The sequence below is a fragment of the Anthonomus grandis genome, chromosome 4 (genome assembly GCF_022605725.1).
Source record: "Anthonomus grandis grandis chromosome 4, icAntGran1.3, whole genome shotgun sequence".
NCBI lineage: Eukaryota > Metazoa > Arthropoda > Insecta > Coleoptera > Curculionidae > Anthonomus > Anthonomus grandis.
The window spans coordinates 38389618-38405199 of NC_065549.1; the positions used below are offsets into that span (position 1 = coordinate 38389618).

The window sequence follows — 15582 nt, forward strand, 5'->3', positions numbered from 1 at the left end:
TGCAATTTTTCAAGAAAACATCAGAATCGTTTAGACAGCAAAACTTTAGACAGCAAATGTGGTTTCAGCATGATGGAGCGCCGGCTCACTTTGCTGTACAAGTACGCGAGTGTTTGGCTCAGCGGTTTGGGCACCGTTGGATTGCCAGAGGTGGAGCAGTTTCTTGTCCTCCTAGGTCACCCGATTTAACGTCGCTCGATTTTTTCTTGTGGGGACATGTAAAGTCTTTAGTCTACGAAACTCCAGTAGAATCAGAGCTAGACTTAATTGGACGAATAACAGCAGCATTTGAAATCATTCAAAACGAGGATCAAATTTTTAGTGTAGTCCGCCGAAATCGTGTGCGGCGTTTAAATCGGTGTATTGAGGTTGGAGGAAGAGATTTTGAACAATTGTTGTGATGGTATCATATACAAAAGGTAAAAATAAATGCATCAGATCCTATTTAGGTAATTATTATTTTTTCTAAATTTAAACGCGTCTTAGGGCCGTAGTGGCGTAGTGACACATTTCCGGACATGGGTTCCTATACTCAAATGAATTCTACTGTTGCACTGAACAACCCCTAGAAGTTTGATCTCATAATTCTGAAACACCCTGTATATTCTTTTGTTCAGTCAGTCTATGCTGACGAGGGCATAGTTTACTAACGGGATGAGGTTTTGTTGCAAATTAGGCATATGAAAAAAAATATTGGTAGTAGTTGGTCTGAAGCTATGCTACCATATCAGTCAGGAGGAGGCTATGCAGACGTATTTCGTTTAGTTCTAGTTGTCGTAACAACTTTATTGGAAAATGAGTTTGAATAAGACAGCACGTCGATTATCTTGAGTAGATAGATAGATAGATAGATAACATACTTTGTTCAAGAACTAAATAACAGCCTAAAGTTCCGCATAAATTTGATCAAAATTAGAGACATGATTTTTTGAGAAAACGCTCGGACCCGTCGATTTTTATTTGATTTTTAAGTTGCGCATTATTTCACATAAAGTTTTGTATACAGGGTGGAACAAAAAAATATATATGTGGTCATCGATCATTTTTTTTTAAATGGAATGCTATATTATTTATTGCATTTATGGAAAATAGGCGAAATTCCAAGCAAGTTTCGTATAACACACCTTATCTCAAAACTCAGCTGTTACAGAAATATTTACATTTAACCAACAAAAAAGCGTCTATTTAAATATTAAGAAAATACTTTTCAGGTACCCCCATAGAAAATAGTCGCAGGGATTTAGGTCTGATGATTTGGCCGGCCACTCTATTGGCCCTCTTCGTTCTATCCATCTTCCTGGGAACACTCTCTGGTCTTGTTCGTCTGGGAATAGGGCAGTCAAAGGCGGGATAAGATCTTTTTGAAGAAAATTCAAACAGCGTTGTCCTGTTAAGTTTTCTTCGAAAAAGTATGGCCCTATTACTTTATTTTCCACAATACCAGCCCAAATATTAATAGATTTACGGTACTGTGTATGAGCCTCAGTTGCCCAGTGTAGATTTGACACTAACCAGTACCGACAATTTTGACGATTTACGACACCGTTTAAACAAAAAGTTGCTTCATCTGAAAACAAAACTCGTAACACAAACTGACGGTTATTATTGCAAATGTTCATCATTTGCTTGCAAAATTGGTTTCTTCGATCAGGATCGTCCTCATTTAATTCGTGTATTAGTCTAATTTTATAAGGGTGGTATTAATTTGCTTTTAAGATGCGTCTTACTGACGTTCCGGCTATATTATTATCAACTGAAATTTGTGAAGTTGTATTGTTAGGATTTTCTTCGACGGAGAGCAGAACGTTTAATTTTGTTTCTTCAGAAATTTTTGGACGACCTGATCTTGGCAAATCCCTAACATGACCTCAGGTTATGAATTTGTGCTCTATTCTACTAACTGTTGACTGAGAAATAGGATGGTTTGGGTATTTGGCATCAAACAGTTTTTGCGTGCGCACTAGATCCCCGTACCATAGCATCTTCAAAATTTCAATTCGTTGGGTTTCCGTTAAATTAGCCATAATTTATTCTGATAAAAACTGACAGTGACATTCGAAAATGGAGATTCTTTACAAGTGCAACCATGGAAATAGAAACAATTGGCAGTGTTTATAACAATATTTTTATCCTCGATTTTACCTTAATTTGTAAATATATGACGTACTTATTTGTTTTCTTGTTATTTAAATGTAAATATTTCGGAAACAGTTAAGTTTTGAGATAAGGCGTGTTATACGAAACTTGCTTGGAATTTCGCCTATATTTTATAAATGCAATATAAAATATAGCATTCCATTTAAAAAAATGACCGATGACGTCATATCTTTTTTTTTGTTCTACCCTCTATACAAAAATTTATATGAAATAATGTGCAACTTAAATTAAAAATCGACGAGTCCGAGAGTTTTCTCAAAAAATCATGTCTCTAATTTTTATCGAATTTATGCGGAACTTTAGGCGGTTACTGTATATAATTCTTATTAACAAAGCCTCAAAGAAATACCTACAATATTAAGTTCTATAAGATATACAATAAAACAATAAAATTTTATAGTACTCACAAGGATAGTAACAGTTAACAATGACAGAAATATTTTACTAATACAATTGTTGGTCAAATTAGAGAATCTTAAAAGCCTTATAGAGACTGGATGCTATTCGAGATTAAACAAAAAATATTCATCACCAGAATATGCATGATCAAATAAAATGTTTTTGCACTTATGTCGAAACATTTTCAAATTCTCAATACAACGAACACTCAATGGCAAGTGGGTATACATTTTAATGCCCATATAAATAATGAAGTCCTTTAGGTAACTGAAGTGAGGAATAGGCAAACATAAATCTTGTTCCTGGCGTGTTTGATAAGTTCTGGCATTTGAGAAATTAGAAAGATATTTGTGAACAATACACACTATTTCCAAAACAAAAAGAGTTGGTAGGGTAAGGATTTTATTTTTCATGAATAATTGTTTGCAATGAATGATACGACTTATAATATTATTTCTAATATTATTTTTCTGTGTAAATCACCGGCTGCATTATCCTGAGAAACCAGGCAGAGGTCATTCGCTAACCGCGGCATGCGCAAAGATCGTCGATATTACGACGTTACCACGCCGAGCCTATGAGCGTTCGAGGTCAAGAGAGTTGAATCGTAGCCAGAGAGCGATGTTCACACAGACATTTATAAGTATTGTTACTTTACGTTATGTTTAATAAAATACAGGCCACTATTTCGTATACAATGAGTACGTGGATGTACCAGATGACACAATGACCAAACCGCTATTTTTTGTCAAACAAAAGAGGATTGAAAAAGATATTCGGTACAGAAACCCCAGAATGGAATACAGTATCTTAAATATGATTCCACTAAGGCAAAATAACTAGTCCATGCAATAACGGGATCAAGTTCCCTTGTAGTTCCGCTGTAGCAACCAAAAGCCAACTGCCTATTTAGGCAGCTCACATGAGAGTCAACTTTCAACCTGTAATCTATGCTCAAACTCAGATATTTAGAATCTTCAACAATTTTCAAAGTTTGAGTTTCAATGTCAATATTTTCCAAGCGCATGTCGCTAAATTTAACAACACAGGTTTTTAATAGGTTAAGAGCTAGTTGATTAACATCACACCGATCCTTGATCTTTTGAACATTAAGAGCAATAATATTTTACGTATCGAAAGAGTTGTCCACGTCCAGTGACCGCAGTGCTGTACAATCATTAGCAAAAGCTCCAATCTCTCCTGAAATATCAAAGTTTGGCATATCATTGATGTAAATCAGGAAGAGTGTTGGGTCCAACACAGACCCCTGAGGAACACCACAAGTAATGATTTTGCTATGCGATGCTCTGTCCTTGATAGAGACCGACTGTGTCTAGTCTGATAGATCCATGCAAGCTCAGCATCTTGGAATCCATAATTATAAAGCTTACACAGTATTCTGTGACTGATGCGGCGTTAACTTTACAGTGTTACTATTTTGCCAAGAGTTTGCAGACGGAAGGTCAGAATTATTGGAGGCTTGGGATTGTTTGAAAGTTCACTTATAAAGAAAATTATAAGGCTATTAAAAAATCTAAACTTGATTATAACTATTAAATAAGAGGGCGCCACTTAGCTTTTTTTTTAATGAAAGAAAACTAAGAACAAGACTTGGTATATATTTACTATACACTTAACTACCAAAAAGGGTACTGAAAAATACTGAATAAAAATAATTAATATTACAGATAAGAAAGACGTATTAAATTATGACATTGATTAAATATTTCAAACATTAAATTGAAATAAAAGGTATATTAATAAAAATTTAAATATATGAGACAAATCTATGTTTAGTAATATTTAAATAAATGGAATAAACTGGCTTATATATTCCTTCAAGAAATGAACGGCTAGCCTTCAAAATCGAGGTTGTGGATATATGCCATTTGTAGCTCAGCTATCCGGACTGAAAATCTCTAATACTAGCTCTAACGCTAGCTCCAGCTCCACCGTTTTCAGCAATTTTTCTGGGAAATCAAAAGCCTGCAGCCATCAACAATTGAAGAAGAATAAAGAGGAAAACGGAAAAGTAAAACCCTTGCTAGGTTTCATTATCTATCCATCAAAATCTCGGGCATTCTGCACCAGAATTAGAACGGTTCCCTAAAGGAACAAGATTAAGGACCATAAATTATAAACCATATTGGCCACTTCCTGCTTCACAAAATTTGGAAATTAAAAAAACTGGACTTTTACGTGCGCTCCTACCTGCAACACGGGAACAAGTCGTCGAAAAATAGACGCAATCCCGACTCAATCAATAACAACCCCACCTGTCGCCTGAGCTGTCAATATCAGCCAATTAGAGAAAATATTAATTATGACTAATCAGAGAAGTGACGGACCGTCAACAGAAAGCATGGATAATTAAACCAGGAGAGTGATGCGTTACAGTAGTAATGTGTCATTGACAGTGTGAATTTAAAGAAATATTAATAAAAGAAGTTGACCTAAATTATTAATGTAATTATTAAAATTAATGAAATGTCAATGGAGCGTTAGTGAATATAAGGAATAGAAAAATAAAACGCTACACTGACACAATCAAACGCTTTTGATAAATGAAAAAACAGAACACTGCTGCCAAAGACTTACGCTGGTTCAAGGAATTAAGAAGTGTCTTCATAAAGTGAATACAGCGTCTGCCGTGCTTTTTTGGTGTTAAAAGCCAAACTGATTTTTCTTTAAGACCTTAAGACGCTAAGTCAGTAAAAAACTTTATGATGCGTATGTTAATTAGGCGTTCTACTACTTTGGATAGAGTGGAAAACAATGAAATTGGTCTATAGTTTGAACTGGTCAAAAGAGTCAGGGTGATGACCCTCTGAACCGGTATTATGTTGGCAAACTTAAGGCAAGAAGGAAAACTTTCTCTAGCAAAAGAGGAGTTAGCGGCAAGTGTCAGTGCAGAAGGAGAATTTTCAGGACGTTCTTTTAGGATTTTTAGGGAAATACCATCATATCCTGAAGACTACCCATTGAGAACTCTTTGAATTTTAATTGAGTTGGTGGGTTTAATAGAGAATGCAAATGGTATATTTACATTTACTAAGGTAGTCGAGAGGATCCTTTTTAGTGTGAATAACCTTAGCATGGATATCGTTGCTATGAGGTTGGATACTCAAAAATCTTTGGGTATTTCTAAAAAATGTTAATAGGGGAAATATCTATAATTATACAGGGTGATTGATGGTTGATGGTACCTTAGACGTTTACGGAGAACGGAAAATTGATTTTTTTTGAAAATTTGGCATCATGGATTTTAGCTGGTGATCTAACGATTAAAAATATTTTTAACGATACATCGTTGCCGCTTATACCAAAAAATAGTGGCAACTTTGTTATTTTAAATGAAATACCCTGTATATTATTTTATTTTCCGATCCGCTATCCCTTTATGATCGTTTTTGTATAAGTTGTTTCTGTACCTATCTTTAGTGGTTTTCGAGAAATTATTTTCTTTATTTTTTGACCAAAACATAGCTCTTGTTATTACTACACTGGAACGCGCAGAAAATTGAAATTATAAACGTAATTTACGGAAGTATTGTACATTAGTTTTCACTATAAAAATATACATATATATACATAATCTATAACAGATATTTTACCCTTTAACATATCTGTTATAGATTATGTTAAAGAGAAACATAATCTATAACATATAGATTATGTTTCCCTTTAACATATTCTAAAGGGAAATTAAAATCCCTTTCTAACGAGGTATCATGTTTTTATATCTAAGTAGTTCCGTTTCTGAAATAAAAGCAATTTTCTGTAAAAATCGAAATATTTTGACATATTTGCTTTAGGTGGCCATAAAAGGTCATGATGCAATAATACTATGCTATTGATGTTTGAGATTTAGTTGAATAATAGTAAATACGCTTGGGTGTTTTTTTTAGATAGTTACCTAAAAATTCAATTAAATAAAAGAAATAGTTATTGAAATGAGGTTTTGATGAATCTATTTATTATTCATGGGCAATGTGACAAAATTGTAGCAAGAACATGCAGAAAGTTCAACAAAATGTACCCCGATTTACAAAAAATGGATAAAAGAAAATTTGTGCAAATATAAAATAACTTTTTCCAATTTGGTTCACAACTTAAAAATGATACAAGTTAACCCAAGCCTGTGACGTCTGATGAGGACAACATCGTGAATGTTTTAGCCTACTTTCACGTATATCTACAAGCTTTCATCCGGAGTGCAGCAGATGAATTAGGCGAAGCTTTCTAAAAAAAATATGGACAGATGAGTATTTTTAACAGAAGAAATCAAGATTTTTGGACTAATCAAAATCCACATGCGGTTAAGGAAATGGGATTTCAAGAAAAATTAAGTTTTAATATTTACTAAAAGACAATTAAATAGCTTTTTTCATTTACGACGGGTCATGCAACTCCCATAAATACCTTAAGATTTTGCGCTCAGTAGTAGAAGTTTTTCTGGAAATTTTAACGCTTAAAGATTATCGCATTTGCTGGTTCCAATTGGATGAAGCACCCGCTCATTGCACTGAGCAGGTGACACGTGAGTTATTTGAGAAATTCTATGACCGCTGGTTTAGGCGTTTGGGACCATGCGATTGGCCTGCGAGATTACCTGATCTTACACCACTTGATTTTTACTTTTGGGGTAATTTGAGGCAAATGATTGACACTGGTAAAAAACAATAAACAGGAACTACATCAACGACTTATCAATTGCATTGGTCAACATGCTGTACAATGCAGGATTTTGAAGTGCTTAGAAGTCAATAGCAATCATTTTGAAAATTTATTGTAAATTACTCATAATCTTTGAATAACTAATAAAATCATTCTTAAGTTATAAAACAAAATTTATAAATTTATTTTGTATTCCCACAAATTTTTTTTTATCCATTTTTTGTAAAGTAGGGTACATTTCATTGAACTTTCGGCATTTTCTTGCTACAATTTTTTCAAGATATATTGAAGCAAGACAGTTGTATGAAGAAGCATTTTCTGTTTTCTTAAGAGTATATCGTGATTAAAGGGAAACAGGCTAATTCTAACAATTTAGGAAATAGGTGTTGCACAATACCTGTTTACATTTTATTCTAGGGCAAGAAATACTAGTATTCTAGGATTGAAAGAATGAGTGCTACATTGTGTTGAAACAGATCGATCGTACCCGCATCATCGCAAATCAAGAAGGGACCTCTCAATCAACTGTATGCAGAATGTTGCACGAGATGTTATGGCACCCTTATCATATTCAACAAAATCATACATTGAGAGAGCAAGATTTTCCACTGCCACACACTTCCACTTTCCACTGTCTCTTCTCAGGTGTTGGTTGGTCAACTTCTCTCAAAAAGTTGATGTAGCACGTTTTTGCAGATGCTATGATTGAAAATAATACGGACATGACATGTTTGTTCTTTGTTTATCTGTGCATGAAGATCTTAAGCTTATATCTTCCATACGTTTACGCTACAATCGTCTCATTGTTATCAAATTCGGATTAATGATTTATAAGCAAATAATAAATAGATATATAAATAAATACATCTATGTTTTGCTATTGACTTCGTAAACTTCTTTTGTCTCAATAACAATAACAGAAAACATTGTATTTTAACAGGAATGCTATACACACCGGAACGTGATGCAGAAACTGACGATATAGACTGGCATAATGAGATGTTACGTAGAATAAGAGAGCTTCCAGACGTTCCATATAGTCCTGAACTACTGTCACCGGATCTAGGACTAGGTCAGGATGAAAATTTCTTAGAGCCGTGTATAGGTGGTAAGTGGATTATATTTATTTTTCTCTTAATAACTTGCCCTAATTATTAAGAATAAATTGAAATATTTCAAAAATCTTGCACAAGTAGTATCTGTTTGTAAAAATTCTTACCGGACTAATTTTTAGACTTTTGACGCTTATTTGCGGATGTTCAGCAGTTTAGATCCGAATTTAAAATCTTTATTAAGTAATTTTTCGTGACCTCACTTAGTATTTAGTTTTTCACCGTTGTTAGAATTATGCATGGTTTATTATTAATTAGAGCAACTAAAATGTATGAATGACTTAAAATAACGCTCAAAATTCCAACAATGAATAGATCTTTACTTATTTTTATTTAGTTGATATCCATCCATGGGAAGGTTTTCTTGATACTACTCCACCTCTAGAGAGAGACTACGCTCTACTAGAAATGCATGAAAGAACTAAGCAAGCTCAAGGAAGAAAGGGTATTAAAGTAAGTAAAATCAATAAATAACATAATAATTAAATTTCTGCTTATAGAATTAATTAAACAGTGACAGTCTTATAACTGATATATACAGGCTGTTTACTAAACATGCGGCAAAAGTTCAAGGGATTATTTCTTGGACTATTCTAAGGATATTTTGTCCTTTTATGATTTTTGATAGGGCGCTTTGTTTCGCAGATACGGGACAAAAAAAAAGAATTTAAACAATAACGATTATTTATTACCAAAAATTACATATTTCTTAATCATGTTTCTTAATCTACAAGAACTGTTAAAATTACTACTTTCCGCTCGGATGCAAGAATTCCATCTTCTCCTCATCGATTACCGAACGCTTAAAAAGAAACGAAGATCGTTTTTGATTGCGTTACATCCAGCGATTATCCGATTTTTCAAATCTTCTACATCTTCCACTGGAGTAGTATAAACTAATGACTTTAGGTGCCCCTAGAAAATAATCCAGGGGGTTTCAGTCCGGGGATCGAGCAGGCCATACGTGAGGTCTACCTTCGTGTGTTACTGTTAAAAAGTATCGAGATAAAATGCTAAAATGAGCAGGTACACCATTTCTTGTAGCCGATGGTACATCCTCCAGAAACTGAGTTAATGTTTGTTCTAAAAAAGGTTGATATACCTCACCGGTGGGTCTTCCTGAATGACCGATGACAGAAATGACCGATCCAATTAGGAAGTCACCTATGATTACCACCAAAACGTTTGAGGAGAACTGATGTAAGCAATCCTCAAGAACCTCATGTGGATTTTCTTCTGCCCAACCATGATTATTGCGAAAATTCTTTATTGTATTTCTTCAAAAACTAGCTTCGTCAGTAAAAAGAATAAGAGTCAGTAGTTTAGGGATTTGAACTAATCTGTGCAAAATCCATTGACAGAATGCAATACGTGGAAGAGAATCTACATGAAGACGTGCCTGAACGCGTTGTATCTAGTATGGGTACTTATATTTAAAGTATTTGCAATATTTTGAGTAAAGGTATCTTATCTGCATATTCTTTTACCATGGCCAGCACATTCTCTTCTAGTTCTACACTTTCTAATGTCATTGGCCTTCCTGGTCCCCCATTTCGCTTCAGTGCTTCTGTTTCACGAAGTCGTTGATATATAATTTGAAAGGGTCTTTTATTAGACACATTACGATAAAAAATCATTTACGGTACAATCGACTAGCTTCTAATAAATTGCCATCAGCAAATCTGTATCCATAAATGGACTCCATAAACAAGATTTTAAGTACTAAACACAAAAATACACGTCTACATTTTTCTAAAATGTTGACACTGATTGACAAACTCAAGTTTTTTCGGCTATGTTAGTCGAAATGTTTTTGAAAGATACTAACGGAATTGTTAGATTTTTGTATTACTTGGTAGGTTCAGTGTAGTACGCTATACTTTTATTTCGGCTACGTTTTTGTAAGTTTAAGTTCGCGTAAGTTTTTGGGTCTTTCCATAGACAAGTTCCTTAAATTTGAAGACCATATTGTGAATGTATGTAGAATCTCTGTAGTACTCCATCGCCAGATCTGCATACTTTGCGATTATCGAGTCGCACCTTCGATATGGAATTTGCTTTTGGGGTTCATGTTCAAACTCACTTTTTAGTTCAGTGTTTGTACTCCAGAAAAGGGTCATTAGATATCTATGTAGGGCCAAGCCTCGTGACTCATGTCCGCTTTTTGTAAGTCATAATATTTTAACCCTGTGTTGTATTTTTATTTTGGAAATAGTTTGCTTAGTTTTTAGAAAATATAAACAGGAACTCTACTTAGGAAGCCACTATAATACGCGACAAAATTATTTGTTGAGGCTACCCATTCCTCATTATGAACTTGTCCGTAGCTCTATCATATATAGAGGTAGAAAGCTGTTTAATAAACTTCCACTAGAAATAAGACAACTTAAGACTGAAAAAAGCCTACATACAAGGACGAAAATATTTTTTGCTAGTAAAGCGTACTATAGTTTAGGTGAATTTTTTAATGATTAGCATTTAAGTATTTTTCAAAGTTTTATATAATTTTATTTTATTTTAAACTAGTTTCTCGTTTTTATTCCTTTAATGTACAGTCTATTGTCTTTGTCTACAACTTCTATGTTTATATTGACAATAAAGCATTTTTGAGTTTAAGTTTGAGTTAAACCAAAATTGGACTTTTTGCCTCGTACTTTCGAATAGTCCAAGGATTAATGCCTTAAATGTTTTCCGCAGATTTAGTAAACAACCTGTATTCATTAATGGCATGGATCAGTTCTCAAGGAAGCTTCCAAGCCAAGCGATAAGAGTTAATTTTTAAGAGGTTTTCATTCCAGACCCTATTGAATGCCTTTAAAATATCTCAATATATTTCTCGATAGCCTCGGAATATAGGCACTGCTAAAGGTGAAAATGAATTCTTGGCAGGAGTCCCTACAAAAATGTGGCTTTACCTTTATCGGTTGCAAAGAACAGTTAACAGTGAAACTATCCAAAATTACATTAAAGATAAACCTGCATATAAATTGTTAGAAGTTCAAATTACGGAATTATCAACCGAGGAAAATAAAAACAAATGTTTCAGTGTGTATACTGTGTATGAAAAAAATGAGGAATCGTACGATTCATCTTTTGGACCAAAAAATGTCAGCGTCAAACGCTATGATTATCAAAAGCAAAAAACTTATACGGAAAATGTTCGCTAAATAAAACTAGGAATTCAGAAAACTTTAAATCACTATCTATACTGCATTATAACATACAATTAATCCGAACTAAAATATTAGGTTATGAAAAATCATGATGTTCTGTGCTGTAGCGAGCATTGGCTTAGAGAAGAAGAGGCAAGGACTTTTCAAATTGATCACACCAAGTGACTTGGAACTTGTGAGGCCTACACGAACATGGTGTTGTAATGATCTGTATTAAAGATAAAATAAGCCATAAATTTGCGAGCAACGTTCAGACATAACCCAAAAGATCTACAGAATTTCATTTTGAGCTTTCTGCAGTGGTGTCCAGGTCACTAAAATTGCTGGTTATAACAGTGTATCCATCTTTAGTAGATTTTAGAGAAAGGGTTGAACCAGCCGATTTAAATTTTCTTAATTACGACGAAATAACACTTTCCTTACTGGGATACTGCTTGACGACATGCAATGTAAATTCGTGAGTAAAATAAACATAAAATCAAACAAAAATATGTACACGAATCTCTATTTTTATAACATGCGTGAAATACTTCATGGTGAATACATTTTCTGTTGTCTAAAGTCTAACGTCCTTTTTTTAGTTATTTATTTTCTTGTTGATTCAAGTATTAACCCTTAATTCTTAAATTATTTTTTTTACATTCAAAGTCAATGATTCTGCATTTTCAAAATACAATTTTGTTATTGCAAAAAATTATTTGAATAACAATGACTTATTCCTTTTACTATTAAACTTGCACTAAATATTTTTTATATTCTTATGATTTCTATTAATTGTAGCCTAAACCAATGTTTTTCGGCGGATATGGAGAGACTCCAAAGAGACCAATTCCTAGATGGTATGGACGAGGAGGAGCTCGAAATGTTATTCCAGAAGCAGATATTGAGGTAAATGTCTATGTCAAATTGATTATTGCTATCAATAAGTACCTATATATTAATAATTTTTACTTTAGGATTCACCACCATCTCCTCGAACTCCTCCACCTCAACTTCCCGCTCCCCCTAGTTGGTGGTCTCCAGATTTAGACGAATTTGAAAGAATGGAAAGAGAAATCGAAACTAAATGCAGAGCACGTGATAGGGTAATTTATAAAATTTAGCGGTATTGCAACCTCTGTAAAAATGTTGTTAATTATCTAACTAAAAACGTATAAGTTAAACAATTTAATACTCTAATTTAGCGTACACAACGCGAAAGAGATTTTGACGAACGACGGCGCCAAACTGAAATCGAATTAATGGCTGAAGAGTCAGATAGGAGACTGGCTATGTCGCCTACTCAATGGGAATTCGAACAGTTGGAGCAGCAAATTGCTGAAGAGGAGGGTCGTCGTAAAGTGTCTAAGAGAAGACAGCAGCAAATGAAGTTTGAAGAAATTCAGAGACGTGCAGCTGTAGAAGAAATGATCATGGAGGCGGAAAGAAAAGAGCAAGAATTTAAGCGGGTAAGTTTTAAGTATTAAGCTTGGCAGAGTCGAAATAAGAAAATATCAAGGAGACTAGAGGTAAGAAAACTGATCTGGATGCTAACGAGTCTTTTTGTGTACCCGAAAATGAACGGAACTAGTTTCAGAAAGTTGCCACATCGGCGCTGTTGGTCAGCAGTGTATCTCTCACTCTGATTGGCTGAACCCACTATTTCACATTGTTATTGTTATACACGCCTAATGATAATTAGGCAGTTGTAAATAATGGTAAATATAAAATTTGGCAATGTGTTTATTCCAAAGATTTTTTATTGCATTAAAAAAAAGTAAAGTGATGCCGGGGAAAAATGTACAAATTATTGTAATGATAATGAAAGTTAATATTGTTATTTTTGATCGTCGTCGAGAAATGTAACCGAAGCTCTAGAGAATTGCATAGCCGACACAGAACAGCATCATTTCCCCATAGCTTTAAGTAATCTTGATAAATTAGAATTAAGATTAGTCATTGAAATAAGATCAATTTAAATAATAAATGTTTAAACGGATACAAGAGTGACCAATCAGTGTGAGGTACACTTCTGACCAACAGCGTCCAAGTGGCTACTCTGCGAACAAAGTTATCGTTCAATTTGCGTACACGTTACCTGATTTAGGAAGAGCGGAGAGCAGTCTCCTTGGAAAATATGTAGTGTAGAGGCTCTTAGATGTATAATTTTTCTTGGGTCAAAATAGAACGGATGCTATTATCAGGTTTGGTACTACTTAAAAAATTTTAAAGTCAATTGAAAATGCGGTGGTCTCGCAAAGAGTTTATAAATATAGTTGCCCAACAAGAAGCTGAAACTAATTTTAAACAGCGATGTCTATTCAAACTATTCCTTTAAATTTATTAGTCTTCTAGTGAAAAAGAAGGTAAAAGTTGGAGGAGAAGGTACAATTATGGGCTGCTATTTTGTATTTTTGGTATTATTTATTTATTAGAGTATGGTATTATTTGGTTTATCGCCATTAAAGGAAGCCTTAACTAACCCTATGCTTGTGGTTATTTAATTTATTAAAAAGCGAGGTCTTTTTGGTAGATTGAGAAAAAATCATTTTTTTTAGCAGATTTAACACAACAATCATTGCTTCTATTCGCAGTGCTTAGCACTAATTCATTTTTATAAGGCGACGAGGTAATAAATGCTGCTTGCGACGCTTTTCTACCCCTATTAGTTGTTTTCTTTTGAGATATTGGAATTGGTGAAATATTATACATTGACATTTTTGCATTCCAGATAGACCAGGTTCCGGATTGTTCTTTTTTTTTGGAAGAATTGCTTTTGCATTCCAAATGAACCAAGCTCCGCGTGATCTGAGCTAGATGGCTCTACATTCAACCGAGACACTGTCTTTGATGGTGTTGTTGTTCTTTTTGGAACCGAACTATAAAAGTTATTCGTGACGTTATCTAAAATTCACTCTCAGCGATAGAGGGCTCTTTTTCTGTTTTTATTTCGGCAGCAAGAAAATCAGCTTTTGATAATATATTATGTTTAATTGAGTTTAAGTTTCAGGCATTTCCAAAAAGTTCACCAATGTCATATTTGAAGAACGGACGGTGATTGAGATGAATCCATTATCTTCTCTTCTCACTATAGTAACTTTTTGACGCACCCATGAATGTTTTGTTGTAAAAGGTTGAATTTTGTAAGAGGTTTGAAGTTGTTGCTGTATCGATGGAATGTCTAAACTACCAATTGAATGTAGTCTGAAGCCATCCGCTAAGATGAACTGCCACTATTGAGCCTGGAGAGGTGCCTCTTATTACTGGAATATTCATATTTTTTTTTTGGAAAAATAAGCATTAGTGGTGCGGAGTCTCTCGCTGCAGTAATGCAAACTATCAAAGTTATTAAACGACTTCTTTTTAGTGACGTTAAAGATGCAATTTGTTTTTTACCCTTACGATCTAAAACAACTACCTTATTTTGCTCAAAAGTCAATCCAGTTTCACCTACATTTCGTACACGGTTAGCAGGGACGTTATACATTTCGTATGCATTTTGCAGAAACGTAAAAAAAATTAATAACGCTCTCTCTTTTGCTTGGCATGAGTAAAAGATTTCTAACCGACCGGAAATTCTGATGCTTTAAAAAAAAAAATTCTAACCAACCTCTTCCTGCTCTTTGTATGATTTTAAAACCATGGCTTATAAGGTTTTACTCTGCTAACTAAAATGACATGAGCTTTATATCTTTGCTGGTTAAGCCGTAAAACTTAGCTTCCATTTCAAGGCTGTAGCTAACCAACATTTTCACCATTTTTGGACCCAAAATTGTCCCACGTCCCAGTTTAATTTTAACAGCCTGCTCTACACTAAGATGATCCATTTGAGCTAATTGCTGCACCATTATCCTTGGAACACCAAAGATTTTTGATGCCTTTAAAGTGCCCATACTTTTTTCCCTTACTGCTTTAACAGTTCTTTTCATCTGTATCCCATGTCTGACCATGTCGTTTTTTGGAGATTAAATTGTTGATTACCATAAGTTTTGTGCGAGGCAATATAAAATAAAACGCAACAACAGAAATGTTACAAATGGGATAGCCCATATTACAAACCTAAAACCAGCACATATTACGAAATA

General features: G+C 34.1%; 1 protein-coding gene across 2 annotated transcripts in view; it reads left to right on the forward strand.

The window, feature by feature from the left end:
* Window positions 1–15582, forward strand: part of LOC126735791 (titin-like) — a 291189-nt gene that overhangs the window by 250590 nt on the left and 25017 nt on the right. For both annotated transcript variants that reach the window (XM_050439900.1, XM_050439901.1), the window contains 5 exons: window positions 8174–8341; window positions 8683–8798; window positions 12299–12406; window positions 12475–12603; window positions 12703–12966. In XM_050439900.1, the coding sequence (XP_050295857.1) occupies window positions 8174–8341; window positions 8683–8798; window positions 12299–12406; window positions 12475–12603; window positions 12703–12966 (785 nt within the window). The remainder of the gene's footprint in view (window positions 1–8173; window positions 8342–8682; window positions 8799–12298; window positions 12407–12474; window positions 12604–12702; window positions 12967–15582) is intronic.